This window comes from Rutidosis leptorrhynchoides, chromosome 3, assembly GCF_046630445.1.
Source record: "Rutidosis leptorrhynchoides isolate AG116_Rl617_1_P2 chromosome 3, CSIRO_AGI_Rlap_v1, whole genome shotgun sequence".
In the NCBI taxonomy this organism is placed as follows: Eukaryota; Viridiplantae; Streptophyta; class Magnoliopsida; order Asterales; family Asteraceae; genus Rutidosis; species Rutidosis leptorrhynchoides.
This window is the reverse complement of record NC_092335.1, coordinates 26,872,979-26,892,174: the sequence shown is the minus strand read 5'-3', so window position 1 is coordinate 26,892,174 and position 19,196 is coordinate 26,872,979. Positions and strand designations below refer to the sequence as shown.

Sequence of the window (19,196 nt, the reverse complement as noted above, 5' to 3'; positions counted from 1 at the left end):
CTGCAGCTTCTCGCTCTTTTGTTGCTACTCTAGACTCTGTCTCCATTCCGAAAACTGTTGGTGAAGCTTTGGCTCATTCTGGATGGCGTGCCGCTATGATTGAGGAGATGAATGCACTTGATCATAATGGCACTTGGGCATTAGTTGACTTACCTGTTTCGAAAAAGGCAATTGGTTGTAAGTGGGTTTTCACGATAAAGGTTAATCCCGATGGTTCTTTGGCACGGTTGAAAGCTCGGTTGGTTGCTAAGGGTTATGCTCGGGGTAGATTATTCTGAGACCTTTTCTCCTGTTGCTAAACTCACATCTATCAGATTATTTGTTTCTTTAGCTGCTACGTATCAGTGGCCGCTTCATCAACTTGATGTGAAGAATGCCTTTTTACATGGAGATTTGCACGAAGAAGTATATATGGAGCAACCACCTATGTTTGTTGCTCAGGGGGAGTCTGGTAAAGTATGCAGATTACGAAAAGCAATATATGGTTTGAAGCAATCCCCTCGTGCCTGGTTTGGGAAGTTCAATGCTGTGGTACGGGACTTTGGCTTAAGAAGAAGTGCATATGACCACTCGGTATTCTTCGCTTCATCGAACTCTGGGTGCATTTTACTTGTTGTTTATGTGGATGATATTGTTATCACCGGTAGTGATAAAGAAGGAATTAATAGGTTGAAAACATTCTTAAGTACTCAGTTTCAAACAAAGGATCTTGGTCCTTTGAAATACTTTCTTGGTATTGAAGTCTCTCGAAACAAAAGAGGCATTTTCTTATCTCAGAGAAAGTATTGTTTAGACGTGCTCAGTGATTCTGGTTTGATTGATGCAAAAATATGTGAAGCACCGATGATACCGAATGTAAAGTTGAAGGCAGATGACGGAGAAGAACTCATCAATCCAGAAAAGTATAGAAGAATTGTCGGGAAGTTGAATTACCTTACCCTCACTCGTCCTGATATTGCCTTTCCCGTAAGTGTTGTTAGTCAGTTCTTATCATCTCCAAGAACCTCACATTGGAATGCTGTCACTCATATTTTAAAGTACTTAAAAGGTACTCCGGGTCGTGGTATCTTATATCAGAATCATGGTCATCACACCATTGAGGGTTTTTCTGATGCTGATTATAATGGTGATCCCACAACTAAACGGTCTACAACAGGTTATTGTGTCTTTGTTGGAGGAAATCTTGTGTCTTGGAAAAGTAAGAAACAAAATGTGGTATCTCGTTCGAGTGCGGAATCCGAGTATCGAGCCATGGCACAGACCACTTGTGAACTTATATGGGTTCGTAATCTTCTTGGCGAAATTGGCTTTGCTCAGTCCGAGCCAGTGGACTTGTGGTGTGATAACAAAGCGGCCATTCATATCGCAAGCAACCCTGTCTTTCATGAAAGAACCAAACATATAGAAGTTGACTGTCATTTCACTCGAGAAAAGTTAGAAGAAGGGATTATTAGATTATCTCATGTCAAAAGTAATGAACAGTTAGCCGATATCTTCACGAAAGCATTACCCGGATATTGTATCCGTCGATTTTGTGGCAAGCTGGGCATGTTCAATATCTATACTCCAGCTTGAGGGGGAGTGTTAAATACAGTTGGTTGGTAATGGTTGGGCATTTAATGTATAGTTAACACTAGAAACTTCTAGGGTTACACTTCATGTATCTATATATTGCTTGTCTATATATTGTTTGTCTGCTCCTGAGATAGAAGTAACACACACTACAAAATTAGGTATGTTCCCTTGTTTGATTGTTCTCTGATTTCAGTATCCATAGCTCTTCAAGATTCATGTTACCTTGTTTAATCTCATTAGCTTTAACATAAAGATCGTAAATCTGAAGCTTATCAACACCACTGCTGTAAGTGGTAGTTAAGGCTTCCCATAACAGTTTTGATGTTGAAAATGAGGTAAGGTTGCTTGCAAGGCTGGGTTCTATGTTTTGTATAAGCCAAGAAAAGACAATTAAGTCTTCTTGCTCCCATTGATCATATTTCTCATCTGTGGAATCTGGTGGGTTTGTAGTCAAGTGATTTAGGAGAGCCTTGGACTTTCCTCCAATGACTACCTTCATCATTCTTGACCATAAAGCATAATTTGAGCTGTTAAGACTCGAACCAATTTTCAAGGTGTCTGAAATTTTTGGTTGTTGCAGGTTCATGCTATTTCTTAACAAGTCAGCAATTTGACTTGTTAAGTCACTGATTTGGTTGGTTTGGGACTGAATTGATGGTGGTGATTGGCTGCCGTCGTGAGACATGGTGACCAGTTAGAAAATGGTAAATGATAAGCTAATGAAGATGTTTGAGGACTCAAACCTTCAGCTCTGATACCATGATGAATTTAATGAACAAGATAAGTAAAATATTTTGATATTTGTATTGATTGATAAATTGATACAGATTGAATTGAGATGTTTTACAAGTGATGTGTGTATATATACACCTAATCTAGTAACAGCTATTTCTTTAACTAGGTTGGCTCCAATTTCTCTTTTGGAACCCCTAAGACACATTTAAGGAAATCTTGTTATTCTTGTTGCCTTGTAGAAATGGGAAGTGATGAAGACAAAATCTGATCCCAAAAGTCAAACAACCCAATATGGTTGTTTGACCTGCACTTGTACTTGTATTCTTGTCCATATTCTAACAGTAACAAGTAGTCATATAGTACTCTTTAGGAGTGAATTGATAATAGCATGATCAGTGAATTGCTCGTACAATCTAATGCTTCAACTTGTGCAGTGCATCATTTTAGATATCTATCAGGTGTTACATATTTTTAAAGCAGCTTCTGAAAGTGAAATTGATTTTTGAGTATTGTTAGCCTTGTAATTAGAAGTAAAAACCTTGTATCACCATACTTTATTGGCTTTTCAAGGAATTGCGCAGAGATTTCATATTATAATAGATTACAAATACAATTTCGACCCAATTGTTTCTAACTGATTCAATTCCGGGTTTTGTTTGGTCCTGTCTCTAACGCGTTAATACGTTTTTTAAGAAGTTATACTAGCCCAAAAGTAAACAGGTCAAAAGTCATCATATTGTGAACGAACTAAACCATCTACCCCGTTTTATCTATAATTTAGTAATCATTTTTTATTTGAAGTAATGGTCTGTCATCCACAACAATGGTTATACATTGCCCACTTACGTTGTTTATTAAAATTGCCTTTGCAGATGGAAAAGGGGAAAGGAGTGATTGGAACTAGAAAATGGGCTGTTGACTTCACAGACAATTCATCCGGTCATTCGTCTCGTGACATTCCGGACCCACCAGGTTTCACTCGTGCGTCACATGATCAAGATGATTCAACTCTGAGTCGTCAAAAGAAAGACGCTGAATCAAACTGGAAGTCTCAGAAAGCATGGGAAGTGGCCCAAGCTCCATTTAAGAATTTGATGATGATGGGGTTCATGATGTGGATGGCTGGAAGCACTGTTCATTTGTTTAGCATTGGAATAACATTTTCAGCTCTTTGGCAACCGTTAAGTGCCCTTCAAGGGGTTGGGAAGGTTTTCGAACCTTATAAGGATAATAAAGTTGATCTACTTGCACCCAAGTTAATGTATATTGCCTTAAATTTAGGAGGTATGTTACTTGGTGTTTGGAAGCTGAACACACTTGGTCTTCTTCCGACTCATGCGTCTGATTGGGTTTCGTCTTTACCCCCTGCACATGAAGTCGAGTATTCAGGCGGTGGTATTGCTCTACACTAAGATTAGTCTCTTGCTTTCTGTTTTACGCCTATCCTTTTAAGATCTAGCCCTTTGTATACTTTGTTATCAATTACAGTATTTTTTAGTTGAAACACCTAAATTTTGAGAGACATATTTTAGCATCTATGGTATTGAACAATTGCTTTCCTTTTGAAATTTTTGGTCCAAGTAAACTGTAATTGAATCAGCCTATAGACAGGCGCCTATTTGTTTCTGTGTGAGGTTTTGCACTGGGCAAGTTAGAATCCCCTGTTTCATGTCATCCTCTTCAGTCACTGCTGATCTTGTGTCTGATAATGGTCACAATTAAGCATTTTATTAACTGTTGGAACTTGGAAGATATGAAGTTGTGTTGGTGCATTGTATGTATGATTAATCATTGATCATACTAGTAATAACTAGATAAAGTTTAAGAATTAAAGCCGTAGGACGATCTGCAGCGCAGCGTCAATTTTTTGGCGACGAGGTGGCGGATTTTGACAGTATTAAAGCCCCTAACGAGGCATTAAAAGTGACGAAATTAGGCCGTCAAGCAAATACATGACGGACAAAGAAGAAATTCGACACTCAAATCAGATTTTTACACCTATGAAAGTAAATACAATAATAATATAGAATCGAGGTGTAAAAATTTCGAAAATAGAACACATTTTGTTGAATTACTATCAAATTGAATTACTATCAAACATAGATCAATTTGTTGAATTACTATCAAACATAGATTATGACAAATTAAATGTGTATTTTGTTATATGTACGTGTTTTATCATAATATATCATAGCTAATTCACTATATGGTTGCTAGAAATAAGTATGTTTGGAAGCTGAACACACTTGGTCTTCTTCCGACTCATGCGTCTGATTGGGTTTCGTCTTTACCACCTGCACATGAAGTCGAGTATTCAGGTGGTGGTATTGCTCTACACTAAGATTGGTCTATTGGTTTCTGTTTATGCTTATCCTTTTAAGATCTAGCATTTTGTATACTTCATTGTCAATTAGTTGAAACACCTAAATTTTGAGAGACATACTTTAGCATCTATGATATTGAACAATTACTTTCGTTTTGAATTTTTTGGTCCAAGTAAACTGTAATTGAATCAGCCTATAGACAGCCAACTGTTTGTTTCTGTGTCAGGTTTTGCACTGGGCAAGTTAGAATCCCCTGTTTCGTGTCATCCTCTTCAGTCACTGCTGATCTTTTGTGTTTGATAATGGTCACAAGTTAAGCATTTTATTAACTGTTGGAACTTGTAAGATATTAAGTTGTGTTGGTGCATTATATGATTAATCATTAATCATCCTAGTAATAACTGGATAAAATTTATAAATAAAAGCCCTAAGACGATCTGCAGCGCAGCGTTAATTTTTTTGACAACGAGGTGGCGGACTTCGGATTTTGACACTATTGATGCCCCTAACGAGGCGTTAAAAGTGACAAAATTAGGGCGTCAAGCAAATACATGATGGACAAAGAAGAAATTCGACAATCAGATTTTTACACGATTCTATATTATTATTGTATTTACTTTCATTTAACTATTAAATATACTTTGAAACATCAATCAAAACTTTCCATGTAAATAGATATATTTCCAAACATGCGATTAAAACAAAAACGTAATATAACAAAAGTTTATAACATGACATACTTAAAATCTAAATAGAACACAATTTGTTGTATTACTATCAAACATATTATGACAAATTAAATGTGTATTTTGTATGTTAATTTTATTAGATATATGTGTTTTATTATAATATATCATCGTTAATTCATTACGGTGGTTGTTAGAAATAAGAATGCATAGCGATAAATGGATTTATAAAATTAAATGACGAGGTAGGTTCAAGGTTGGAGAATTCAGATCTCGGAGAGATCTCGTTTGGACTTTTTTAAAGAGATCTCGGCATCTCGGAATAATCTCGGGGAGATCTCGGATGTTGACTTACGTTGACTTTATAGTTTTTCTAATAATAATATACATAAAAACATAAATATATGTATATTTAAATACGTTTTTACGAGATTTTACAAAAATATTCAAGAAATGAACGAGAAAATCTTAGAAATTACGAATTTTACAAGAAAATCTTACAAATTAGCAAGAAAACCCGAGAAATTGTGGCTTTGACTAAGTTTGACCCCGTTGACCAAGAAATCTCGAGAGATGAACATCTCGTCTCGGTTGCCTTCTAAAAACGAGATCTCGAGGGAGATCTCGGGAGATTTACAACACTGGGTAGGTTTAAACGAGAACCACAAAAAGTGTTAAAAGTGCGAAAACTTTTTAATTACATGGTTTATATGCATTTATATTCAACAAGTAACATATAAATATTATCTAAATGATAATATTATTAGCAAACAGATGTTCACAACCACAAATTACATGTTCAATTGTGAATTATATGAAATGTTCGCATGTTCACAAACACATCAACATTTATATGTGATTCAACCTACTCACATGTGACAATCATTTTAGTTTTTGCACATGTGAACGAGAAATTATATATTTAAGTTAATCATATATTTAAATTATAGGTTTTTTTTTCAAACTATCTTTTTGTTCAATTTTACTCTCCATCAACATATATATGTGATTCAACCTACCCACATGGCCACATGTGAAAATTCTTCTAATTTAATGTTTCTCGCAGTTTTTGTCCTTTTTGGTTCTCGTTTGAACTTCTAACTATGCAGTAAATGTATAATTCATATATCTATATTTATGTATTTGTATATATGCATTTCGGATGTTAAACGATATATTCAAGGATAAACTTTTCATCAATATCTATATCAATATTAATATCCATTTAAGTTTACCCATATCCTTATCGATATTCATTTGCATTCATCCATATTCATTATTAATCGAGTGAATCGAATGAATATTTACTGGATGGGGTGACCATTACAATCCCTCATGATCGAATGGATATACTACTATAATAGGTTACTGTTGAACTAACTTGTTATTGGCCCAAATTTTAAAAATGGGCCTGGTCTAACCCAAATTGTATTAGGATCACACAGCCGGTCCAAATTGATCGATTGGGTAAATAAAACATCACTGAAGGAGAGACGGTCGTTGCCGGAGAACGATGAGCGCCAACGATTTACCGTCGAAAGAAGCGAACGTATTGAAAGGACATGAAGGTGCAGTTTTAACGGCGAGGTTTAACGGAGATGGTAATTATTGTTTAACCGGAGGTAAAGATCGAACTATTCGCCTTTGGAATCCACACCGCGGAATTCATATCAAAACCTACAAATCTCACGGCCGTGAAGTTCGTGACGTACATGTTACATCGTAAGCTATACATATACATACTATTTCTATTTATATACATATGTGTACATGTGATTTGAACCGGTGACTCTGTTCCCTCTTCTTCTAAATCTTGTTACTGTATTGTATAACTCGTGTTAAACTTAAACCTAACTGCAAGTCTGCAACACACACACACACACACATATGAATCTGATTATAGTTAGCAAAGCTGCAGCTATTAGTAGACTTAATTTGTTGCTGCATTTGACTTTACCTGTGTCCAGCATTCAATAATCCTAAACAATGCTTAAAGTTGGACAATAGCTAATGGTAAATCAGCCAAGAGGTTCAATAATATGCGCAATTCGCATTTCTATTAGCCTAGATGATACTAAGCACATACAATTGGTCATCTCCAACAATGAGCGTGTGTACTGAAAGTTGTAAAGTGTAGACTCTAGTTGCATTGCAGAGTTAAGAAAGTATAACAATTGGTCATACAGAAAGGAATTCATACTTTAGGGTATGTTTTCTTCTCAGCAGTATGTTCAGATATGGTTTTAGAATATTTTGTTGCATTAATTTGATTGGAAAATCATCCAAATCTAATTCTTAAAAGTTGTTTAAGCATTTAGGATGTTGAAAAGAAAAGAAAAATTGATGTCAGTTATCTGGATCTATTTTTTACCAATGAAATAGTCAAAAATGTATCTTTATTTATCTTGTTATCGTTATCATCTGTCTAGTTCTTGTTGTGACTTAGCAGGGGATCTTTGTGTTCTGTTTTAAGCTGTAGATAACTTACCTTATGTGGCTTTATTGCAGTGATAATTCAAAAATCTGCTCGTGTGGTGGTGACCGTCAAGTATTTTATTGGGATGTATCAACAGGTCGCGTGATTCGAAAGTTCCGAGGCCATGACAGTGAGGTATTAAAGATAGTTCCTTATCACCTTTAATTATTCAGTAGGCAAATAGATAAGAAATTGTGTTCACTGAACTATGTTGGCCTTTTCATATGGATACCTGTACCATGAGTTTTATGAATCCCATATCTATAATCACACTATTGTATCAATAACTCATATCTGTTTACTTTAAAGTTAGTGTGATTATAACTGGATAGAAAGGATGTAATTTTAAATTGATTGTGATTTTATAAGCTTGCTATTGATTAATCCTTTTTTATCAGGTGAATGCTGTGAAGTTCAATGAATATTCATCTGTAGTTGTGTCAGCAGGTTATGACCGTTCCTTGCGTGCCTGGGACTGTAGATCTCACAGCACTGAGCCAATTCAAGTAGGTTTCTTGTTTTTCCAGTTTAGAGATAATCCAAAGTTTTTGTCCGTTTTTGTGCTGAAAGAATGAATGAGTACTATTTGTTTTGCAGATCATTGACACCTTTTTAGACAGTGTCATGTCTGTTTGTTTAACAAAAACTGAAATCATTGCGGGAAGTGTTGATGGAACTGTAAGAACATTTGACATCCGAATTGGTAGGTATGTAACTAATTAACACAAATTGACCCATTTATAAGTTAACGGGTTGAAATTGCCACCTCTAAAGTAGACCACTACGTTCATTGTGAGACTTTTGAGTTCTTACTGAAATATGTTTCATAACTTTATTTGTGTTCCCTTTTCAGAGAATTATCTGATGACTTGGGACAACCTGTCAACTGTATCTCACTGTCAAATGACGGTAACTGTGTATTAGCCAGTTGTCTGGATTCTACATTGCGGCTTTTGGACCGGTAAATTGTTTTTTTTTTTCTTTTTCTTTTTTCTTCTTATTCATATCTGGTTAAAAAGATGCGACTGTGTATTGACTATTGACTGGTCTTTTACTTTGCAGAACTACGGGTGAATTACTACAAGAATATAAAGGCCATACATGTAAGGTAAGATCAGTTTGTTAAGAACATAAATCATTTACATTTACATTTACATATTATTTATATATAAGAACTAATGACCTGTTAACCGTCTAACCCACCAAAGTTGCCACTTATTTGTAAAAATGAGTGGAAAAATCTTTATTCAACCCAAAACTCATTTGGTATCTATTATTTTTTTAAACTAACACTTGGCTTTTGTTGGCTAGTCATTCAAAATGGATTGCTGTCTTACAAACACAGATGCTCATGTTGTCGGTGGATCCGAAGATGGCAATCTTTATTTCTGGGATTTGGTGGATGCTTCAGTAGTCAAAAGTTTCCGTGCTCACTCCTCAGTCGTAAGCGTCTTTTAGATTCTATTTCTATTTTATAAATCTGTACTTAACCGAAATTAATGTCATGACTCATGAGCTTCATATGATAGTTGCTAGTCAAAAGGCAAGTAAATTTGGGCTGGAATCTTATTTGATAAACGAAAGAGACATTGTGTAATACGTGGATTATTGTCATGTTGATATCTAACCAAACAATTCAATTTTCTTGTTGGCAGGTAACAAGTGTTAGTTATCATCCAAAAGATAACTGTATGATAACTGCATCCGTGGATGGATCAGTACGCGTTTGGAAAACTTGAGCCTGCTTTCAGATTCATTTGAACAAACTGGCCCCCTTCAAGTTTGGACGTCACATACAATACATTTGACAGAACTAAATTGTTGATCATCTTTCGCGGTTAAAACTCAAAACACCATCTACAAAATTCGTACTAGTAGCTCTTATCACCTCCTCTCTCGGTCATGTTCATGTTAGTTGGGATTTCAGTGTTTATGAATGATTATGTAAAGGATATTGATGCATAAGCATGTGTATGGAAATCAATGGTGTATCATATGCTTCATTATTTATGAGTGACTTGACACATGACATGGAAACCACGTAATAACTGCCTCATTTTTTTGATCAACCATTTTCCTGATTTTAGTATTCAAAATTATCTTTTCTAATTGTTAGTTGGGATATCATAGAAGTTACATCAATAATCGAAATCTAATTTGATTAATTTTACCCGTAATTAGTATTCGGTCATACTAAAGTTCAAGTAAAACAATTATAATTTTGAATAATGTCAATTTTCATTATGGGCTAATAAAGAAAAGTCAGCAATATGGCTTAACTTTACAAGTGTAATAATACATAATTTATTGAATTCTGAAATCCGATCAACAACCTGGCAACTTTCAAAATTGAACACTCTTTTATAACAAGGACAAACAACACTACCTACCTTACTAGTTTTCCAAGCGTAAATGACACCAAATTAGTTCACTTGCACACACAAATCAATAGGGAGCTCGTACAAGAAAGTCACTCACACAACCTGTCTTGCTTTGATGTCTGCAAGTCGAAGAGTTACAGCTCTCTTATGAGCATCTAAACCTTCAACCTCAGCCATGGTTGCCACATGAGGACCAAGTTTTGCGAGCCCTTCTTCTGTCAAAGACTGAACTGTTATGTACTTCAAAAAAGAATCAAGAGATACCCCACTGTACATACGTGCATATCCATAAGTTGGAAGAACATGGTTCGTTCCGCTAGCATAGTCTCCCACGCTCTCAGGAGTCCACTGCCCTAAAAATACGGAGCCTGCAAAAAATACAACACGAGAGAGATAAATGTAGGTCTGTGTGTGGTGGTTTCTACACATTTTTACACCTTTTTATAAATAAACAAACAAATATAATAAGTTTATACAATATATTCCTGGTTAAGCAAATGGTATCACTGGTTACTTGAGATAGAAGGGCCCACATAACTTGAAGTGTCAACATGACATTTAAAATTTACCTGCATTTTCTATAAAGCTCTCCCACTTGTCAGCATCTTTAACATTAATGATGAGATGTTCGGGTGCATACAAGTTGGAAAATGTAACTGCCTGAAATTTGTAACGTTAGGTTGAGTTCAGAGCACAGAAAAAGGCATATAAACCAGTTGGAATATGTAGATATTATATTTTAACTGCACGATGCATGAAGAACATTAACAAAAAAAAAAACTAACCTCAACCATATCACGTGCAAACACAGTGAAGCTGTGGCTAAGAGCTTTTAAAGCATATTCTCCTCTCGGGAGACTGTTACATTGCTTAGTAATTTCTTCATCAATTGCATTAATATCTACACCGTCACCTGCAATCACCAAAACCACCTGGCTGTCGGGCCCATGCTCTGCCTGAAAATCAAAATATGGGAATTGAGTAAAAAAAAACGATGATGTCATGATAACCTTTCATTAAAAAATTAAAACTCAAACTTTCACCTGAGAAAGTAGATCTGCAGCGATGTGAACAGGACTAGCATATTTATCAGCAATGACAAGCACTTCCGAGGGTCCCGCAGGCATGTCAATAGAGACCATTGCCTCGCTGTTCTGTCAAAAAAAAAAAAATAAATAAATAAAATAGGTTTAAATAAACTGCGAAAACAAGAATAGTTCACAACAGCATGAATATTATATTTAATTTTTCGTGCACAACATTGTGTACATGCGTCACATGAGATAATGTTTAGGAGACCTACGTACTTGGAGAATCATTTTTGCAGCTGTCACGTATTGATTTCCAGGTCCATATATCTTCTCAGCCTGACATTATAAAGTTCACAATTAAGACATAATTTATTTATTTATTTATCTAATAAAACAGTAGTTTTTTTTTTTTTAAATAAATCCTTTGATTAAGGTGATACCTTAGGACAAGATGATGTTCCCCATGCCATGGCAGCAATTGCCTAAAATAACCAAAACCAGCAGATATATAGATAATAATAATAATAATAAATAAATAAAACAAAAGATAAAAAATAAATTTTTTTTAAAGAAACACAATCTTCTAGTTAGAAATATGAAAAACCTGAGCTCCTCCAGCTTTAAGAATGTGGGTTACTCCAGCTTTTTTCGCACAATACAGTACCTCCTACATGATGTCACATATTAGACTTTGAAAACAAATTTAATATCTAATCTACGATTAACGACTATTTATTCAGATTAAAGCAAATACCTTGCAGATGCTGCCATCACTAGAAGGAGGAGTAGCGAGCACTACAGTTTTACATCCAGCAATCTGTGCTGGCTGGTATACACATTAAGCTAAAACGTTAGGTTGCACCAACTTACTTAGACATAATTGGAGGTGGCACAATGGGCGGGTCAGGTGGCTGTATTAACCTGATAAAATCTTTTGTCCAATAATGTAGACTTTAAAATACAACGTTAATGCATCAACTATGATTACAAAAACAACTTTATTACTATAAAATCCAAATGTTCAAATTAAACAGATTAAGGACTGCTGTATGTATTGAATAGAGGTGTTGAGCAACTTTCAGCCTGTATGACCTGTTCCTATTTAATCAAAACTTTTTTATTTGACTGAACAAAAAATACAACTCAAGTCGACCCATTGACCCATAAATAGGTCAAAGTTTCCACCTTTAGATATTGTGATCAAGATAATTATCATCTCTTACAATAGCAAGCATAAGAGCTGTCGAAGGTAGAACTGCAGTCCCTCCTGGAACATACAGACCAACGGAAGATATGCTCCTTGCTACTCGTTTGCATCTCACACCCTGAACAACACATAATAAAATTAATAAAATAATATCAACTCGAAAGTTCAGGGAAAACAAAATTGGTATGACATATAACTTACTTCCATGTTCTCAACAACTTTCTCAACTGGTTTTTGTGCAGCATGAAATGCATAGATGTTGCTGTATGCCACATCAAACGATTCACGAACAGCTTCATCAAGCTGAAATAAAGTTAGAGCTAAAATTATTTAAATAAAATAAATATATGAACTTTTTTAATGACAACCCTTGGTTGTCATTAAGAGATTATGACATGCAATATTTTCTTGTACAATGAAAATAACTACCCATCCTCTAGAAATAACTAACAAAATGTACCACAAATTTTAGCACAATTAATTCCTTAAAGACAACCGTAAGGGTTGTCATTAGATTTTTTTCATATATATTCAAGTTAAAATGTAAAAATTATGAGAAAGTGTTGCTAAAAGCACTGCAAAGCTGATCATATTGCAGGGAAATACATTGGTTTATTCAAACATATACCTCTGGATCTGGAAGTTCGTTGACATTTTCAATTATCTTTTCTAATTTAACTTTGTCAAATCGTGAAGTATATCTGCAAACGGATATGTAAAACACCAGTTAGTTACGAAAAAAGATTGAATCCTGATGCACCAATAAATTTTAACATATATACAAATAGAAGCACATACTCTATAACAGCATCATCACCTCGGTTACGAACATCATCAACAATGGGCTGGACCTGAGACCAAAAAAAATTCCAATTATTCAGCATCACCTATCTGTTCTAATACCACAACAACAATAAGATAATTAATACACATATAGGCAGATTAAAAGCCTAAAAGACATCTTAAGAATAAAGCAACTCACCGTACTGAAAATGGACGAGAAATTTATTCGTGGCCGAGCTTTAAGATTATCAACCTCTGTTGGTGTTAGGTCACATAACTTATACGATTTCATTGCACAATTAACTGTTTTAATAAGGGGCACTGCATCAAAACCAATGTATTAGCGTTTTAAGAAGATTAAAGCTGATCCAAATTAATGATCAACATAAGCAGTAATAGTATTCTATAGAACCTATGTAGTATTAGCATACATCATTTTTTACCTGGTAAAAAACGTATGCGACCGTTAAATAACAATTTCCTGAAAATAAATAAAAGCAAAGGAACTAGGATTCAGGTTATTTATACAACAATACAATACACACTACACACATACAAGTAAGATACAGAAACAGAAGGGCTTGAAAAATTCATGTATTATTTGAGCAACAACTGCAAATATAATAAGAGTTTGGGAATTTATTGGCATAGTAGCAACAAAAAGTGTGTGAAGAGTATGAGATTGCAACAATTATTGAGAAACGACTCATAACAAGAGAGAGACCTGGATGCTAGAGCTCCGAAGGGGCCAACCGTGGATTGGCGTAAAGAACGAAAACAAAGTGAATTAGGGCTCTGAGTGAAAGCCAGTTGACTATATGCTACAACAGACATTTACTGCAACACAAAATGAAATATGCTGATTCCTGATGATGGATCGACCAGTGGTTTAAAAATGGCATGCAATTCACTAACATGTATTGTATAGCTCAAAGTATATAAACTAAATTATCAACGGATTGATTGATTGATTGATTGAGAAAATAGTAATGCTAATAAACCGAGAAATCGTAGTATGGCGTCTGCGAAGAAGATTGCTCACGATTAGTGTGTGAAGTGTGTAGAAAGACAATTGGATAGTCGATACAACGCGGTAAACAGAAGGAGGGCCGACGGGGGCCGACGGAGACCGGCGAGCTAGCGACGACGGAAGACGGCGGAGCAGGGACCCCACTGTTCGAGTGTTCAGGATTTTGTGGCTTGACTCGCTTGTAACAATTGTATATCGAGCAGTAACAAATTTCTTGTATTTCAAAATACCCCTTCCTTTTTTAAAAAATTTTAAATTATGGAAGGGCCGAGTTTGGTTACCTTTTAGTGGAATGAAATGATCATATTTAACATTCGGCGGGTTTATTATTTACCTCTGAATGACAGATAGTGCTGAATGGTTTAACGTTCGGTGTTGAACCATTCAGAACTGAAACTATTTCTTATACATTAAACACATAAATTTTATGTAATATGTTCTTCAAATTATATCAAGAACAATTATTAAACTACTATATTGTAGTTTTTATTCATTTCAAAAGTTATTAAGATAATTTTACATCATTCACATTATTCGATCAAGATTATTATCAAGCAGGTTATTTTCATTCATAAACAACTTTAATTAGAACTTGTGAATCATTCAGAACCATTCATCGATAAATCATTTAGTTTTATTAAACGAACCATAAATTCCTTTAGAAGCGACATCGTGATATGCAAATTCTTATGGACCATTTATATCCGCCCTATAAATTGGAAAATATATGTGGTTGGTCTCAGTCATTTACTTAAAACTATACTAGTGATCTCTGTACTTTTTAAATGTGATTAGTCACAGTAATTTGCACAAATTATGCCAATAGTTTATATCACTAACGATCGTTAAATATTTCTGTTAAAATTTCTCACATGCAAGGCACATGAGAATAATTTTGTCTTTTCAGTCTTCTCTATATCTGCTTCTGTACTTCATCTCTCTTTCTTATCGCTATAACGTCACTAAATCTTCTCTTGAACTTTATTTCTTCCTCTTTGATTTACCAAAAAAATTAACAATTGTTCTAGCACTAAATCCATGCCTCAATCAATAAACTCAATTCCCTTCACACTTCTTAACTAATAATATAACTATGAATATACGGTACTCATAGGTTAAATTTATATCTACTTTATTGTTTTGTTTTGTTGTTTACTCTCTCAATTTATGTTATCTTTACGCTATCAATAAAATGTGCGCACCAGTTTTTTAATATTATTTTACATACGAAAAAAATCATATCACTAAATTCTTAACTTCATTTTGAATTGGTTGGTAAAACTAAGTTGATTAGTTATGTGTCTATTATCAATAAAAGAAACTTTGGGTACTTCAGTTGTAAAAGCAAAAAACTTATGCAAGTGATTAGTTTACTTTCGTAACCTTATTAACTAAACCCGACCGGACCCAACGCAACCCATATAGACTCGAGAAAAAAAAAACGCCGTTCTGCAAATCACAAATTAGGGCACGGAAGCGAGATTACAATACAAACGAAACAAAATGAGGAAGTTCGATCCATGGGGTGTATTTTTCAAGCGGGAGTTTGAAAGGAACTGGCCGTTCCTCGTTGGATTTGCCGTCACCGGCACTATCATCACCAAGTTTTCTCTCGGTCTCACCGGTAATATTCTATATATTAAAATTGTCAATAATCAAACATATTTAACGTATCTATCAATTAATCACGGTTAATATATGTATATATATATATATATACGTGTATAATCATATGTATTTATTTATTATATTTATTAATTGTATCTGATTACCTGAAAAATGAAATGATTTCAGAGGAAGACCGCAAGAACTCTACTTTTGCTCAGAGGCACAAGAAGTAAGTCAACTTCCCCAATTTAAAGCTTTTAGATCTATTTTAATAGATTCGTTTTTTAAATTATATGGCTTTTATATCGTTGATGGTGTATACCGATTTCAGAATGCTTACATTGTTCTACCATGAATAATTTAATTTACCGGATGTGATTAGTTCAATTATACTTTAATATGCAATGCGTTCTTTGAAAACGTCCACTTTATGATGCGAAAGGATGACAAATGTGTTGTAACAGTTACTAGGTGACAGAATATTTTTAAGAAGGAAAGGTAATCTAAGGATATCAAATTATAGTCTTTCTTATGGTGTGTGAGCAGGTGTATGATTTATGTGAATTGTAATTTGTCAGTGTTAATATTAATAATTCATTAGATTAGTGGCAATTATATGGTTTCTTTTTTTGATTCATTTTCATTTTATAATAATAACCAGTGACATGGTTGATATTTTCTAGTTGTTTGAGCATGCGCTAAGTGTGAAAGTTTTTTCTTGTGAAAAGTTGGAAGCTTGGACTCTTTTTGTAACTTTTTAATGGCTATTCTTTTAGTTGGAAGTAGAACAAGCTTAGTACTTAACCATCTTTAGGGAATATGTTGGCATTTGGTGGCAAATGAATACCTCAGTTTATTTTTCAGGGAATATGTTGGCTTTTGGTGGCAAATGAGATGTCATGCTCTGGTCATACATATTATATATCCATAAAGAAAATAGGTGAATAATATGGTTACATGAGATTTATAAGATAATAATGAGATCTAGTGAAACCCTTTGAATTGCAATATTTACTTCAAGTTTTAGGCAGCAAGGAAACCTTATAAAGTATACATAGAATGCACTTTAAAGAAATGGGAGATCTTGTCGTTTTATAAGCGGGCAATTTTCTTGGCACTATAGCAAGCAATATGACAGTAAATTTTCATCGCGTTATATCCAATCAACATTATGTTTGGACCGGCTGCATCCTCATTAAAAACAATTTTTTATGCTTGAAATTGCTTTGGAACATGCAGTTATCTGAAACTTATAGATGCAATTAAATGCCTCACTTCATAACAATTGGTCTGAATGGATATATAAGACACCTAGTATGTGGGTCCTTTTCGTCATTGTTAATATGTGCAATCGTTAGTTTGAGAAATGGAAATTTCAAGGTGTTTTTGCTTACAATCCGTTAGATGTTCTGCTAAAATAATTGAATTCGTTAATTAATTTGTGCCTGGAACAACATTTTGTTGATTTTTTTTTTCACCGTGGTTGTTGTACAAGGTTTGTTAAATATTTATTATGACTAACTCATTAAAGCGATTAGTAAGTTATTAAGTACTTCTTGGGTGACTTCTGATTCATTTGATCCGTTTTCTTAGTTAGTTTTTATTTTCCCCAAATGTTTGATATTAATGATAACTCGAGTGGGCTCGTTTATGAGTAAATGGGTCGAACTTGCCACCTCTAGCTTTGAATTGATACATTGTTTGTCTATGTCCCTATCTTTTCTAGCTAGTTGCACTAACCATATGTTATTCTTTCTTCCATTTGTAACTTACACCTAATTTGACTGGTTTTTTTCAGCTGAAGTATGGGATTTACGTTAACTCTATGGGTTGGCATTTGGAAGATACGCCACCAAATCTTTTTGCTTTTTCTGCTGATTAAATTTAGTCTGAAATGCTGTTTAAATGTTTAAATTTGAGCTTATGCTTGATTGAATTTTCATAAGGTGGTTATTGTTTGCTTAGTTAGTGCTTTTTTCCGTTGCATTGCTTTGAACTCGTTAAATATGGGGATATACAGTGTTGCAACTACACAGACTGCACTTAACAAAAGCGATACAAATTAGAACATTTATACAAGTTTATTATCTTTATTCAAACAGATGACCTATATTTAGCTCAGGACAAGATAACTGCATGTTCACAACTTTACACTAACAAAATTTTGTGACAATCAAGTCAAATGATGCCAAAAAAAAAAAAAATTAAGGTTTACATTATTCACCATAGTAGTCATGATCTCTCGCTTATAAGGGATTGAGTTTTTACTTTTGATTGCAACAATAATATTTAATCAAACAAGCATTCGTGATTGTTCATCGTAAATGAAACCCCTAAAAATTTTTATTTTGTGACACTGTAAAATATTGCCGTCGTAAAATTACGGTGGATGAAATCCCACCATAGAAATCCCTTCGTAAAATGCGATCCCATCAACTTTTCCACCTGATAAAAATCTCCCATGAAAAATTTCACCAAAAATTACACCGTAATCTTATGGTTACCTGACATATTTTTAAGTTCGCCCAATTTGACACCTAACACGTTTAAATATTACATTAAATACTTAGCTTGCGCACCTGATTTTCCAAAATATAGAATGACCCATCTTATATGACAGAAAACATAAGTTAAATTTTCAATCCTCCATGTCACAACTTCTTCCAAATTAGACACTCTCCCTTGTCCCTCATGTAACTTTCTAATTCAACTTATCATAAATAAATTGGCACGTAACTAGGGTTTCACTAGGAACCCTAATTAAAATGGCATCTTTTTCCACATAGCCCATTTCACCAAATTGAAACCAAAACACCATTGAACTATTTTAATCATAAGCATATGATTTCTATACATATAAGTATATAACACAAAGAGTTTAAGCCAACCATCCAGAACTTTAATAGGGTTCAAAACCCCAACTATAACATCTTAAGTTAGTCGACCCATTGACCCATAAAAAGGTCAAAGTTGCCACCTTTAGATATTATGATCAAATGACTACAAATTGTTCCACCTTGAGTTGCCACATCTTGGGTGAGTTTTGTTCCATTTAATCTGTTTTCTTTTTAGTTATATTTTATTTTACCCAAATTGACATGTTAGAGATTGAAAGATAACTCTTATGAGTAATGGGTCGAACTTGCAACCTCTAGCTTTGAACCAATACATTGCTTGTCTATGTTCCCATCTTTTCCAGCTTGTTGCACTAACCATATCTTATTCATCTTAACTATATTTATGGTTCAAAACATCTATAACCACTAAAACACAATTTACCCAAAATCACTAGAGCTTCAAAACCCTAACAAAGAATCTCAAAAATTAGGGTTCTTACCAAAAGATGGAGGGAACAAGATG

General features: G+C 34.3%; 5 protein-coding genes across 6 annotated transcripts in view; 4 read left to right on the top strand and 1 right to left on the bottom strand.

The window, feature by feature from the left end:
- The window catches only part of LOC139895882 (uncharacterized), a 31,673-nt gene extending 27,934 nt beyond the window's left edge, over window positions 1-3,739 (top strand). Inside the window, exon 2 of the mRNA XM_071878428.1 lies at window positions 3,183-3,739. Coding sequence (XP_071734529.1) covers window positions 3,183-3,722 — 540 coding nt within the window. The 3' untranslated portion in view covers window positions 3,723-3,739. The remainder of the gene's footprint in view (window positions 1-3,182) is intronic.
- Window positions 412-1,575, top strand: LOC139899797 (uncharacterized mitochondrial protein AtMg00810-like). Its single transcript, XM_071882633.1, has one exon. The coding sequence runs from the start codon at window positions 412-414 to the stop codon at window positions 1,573-1,575; it is 1,164 nt and encodes a 387-aa protein (XP_071738734.1).
- Window positions 3,740-6,799: 3,060 nt separating the features above from the next.
- LOC139895881 (uncharacterized) lies at window positions 6,800-9,843 on the top strand. Its single transcript, XM_071878427.1, has 8 exons — window positions 6,800-7,042; window positions 7,829-7,931; window positions 8,195-8,302; window positions 8,394-8,503; window positions 8,650-8,757; window positions 8,859-8,904; window positions 9,108-9,239; window positions 9,452-9,843. Exons 1-8 carry the CDS (start codon window positions 6,834-6,836, stop codon window positions 9,533-9,535), a joined length of 900 nt encoding a protein of 299 aa, XP_071734528.1. The 5' UTR covers window positions 6,800-6,833; the 3' UTR covers window positions 9,536-9,843.
- Window positions 9,844-10,022: 179 nt separating this feature from the next.
- LOC139895880 (histidinol dehydrogenase, chloroplastic-like) lies at window positions 10,023-14,438 on the bottom strand. 2 transcript variants are annotated; one of them, XM_071878426.1, is made up of 16 exons: window positions 14,241-14,438; window positions 13,923-14,035; window positions 13,642-13,679; window positions 13,398-13,519; window positions 13,214-13,266; window positions 13,044-13,116; window positions 12,617-12,718; window positions 12,432-12,533; window positions 11,963-12,034; window positions 11,813-11,875; window positions 11,649-11,690; window positions 11,485-11,544; window positions 11,221-11,331; window positions 10,963-11,133; window positions 10,747-10,837; window positions 10,023-10,545 (listed from the first exon to the last, which is right to left on the bottom strand). In XM_071878426.1, the coding sequence occupies exons 2-16, from the start codon at window positions 14,030-14,032 to the stop codon at window positions 10,271-10,273; spliced, it is 1,485 nt and encodes a 494-aa protein (XP_071734527.1). In that variant the 5' UTR covers window positions 14,033-14,035; window positions 14,241-14,438; the 3' UTR covers window positions 10,023-10,270. The 2 variants fall into 2 exon arrangements, with proteins under 2 accessions (XP_071734527.1, XP_071734526.1); XM_071878425.1 differs by having other exon boundaries at window positions 13,923-14,438.
- A 1,212-nt stretch (window positions 14,439-15,650) lies between these two features.
- Window positions 15,651-16,069, top strand: LOC139895879 (ATP synthase small subunit 6, mitochondrial-like). The gene is made up of 2 exons (XM_071878424.1): window positions 15,651-15,852; window positions 16,023-16,069. Exons 1-2 carry the CDS (start codon window positions 15,732-15,734, stop codon window positions 16,067-16,069), a joined length of 168 nt encoding a protein of 55 aa, XP_071734525.1. The 5' UTR covers window positions 15,651-15,731.
- Window positions 16,070-19,196: the final 3,127 nt, after the last annotated feature.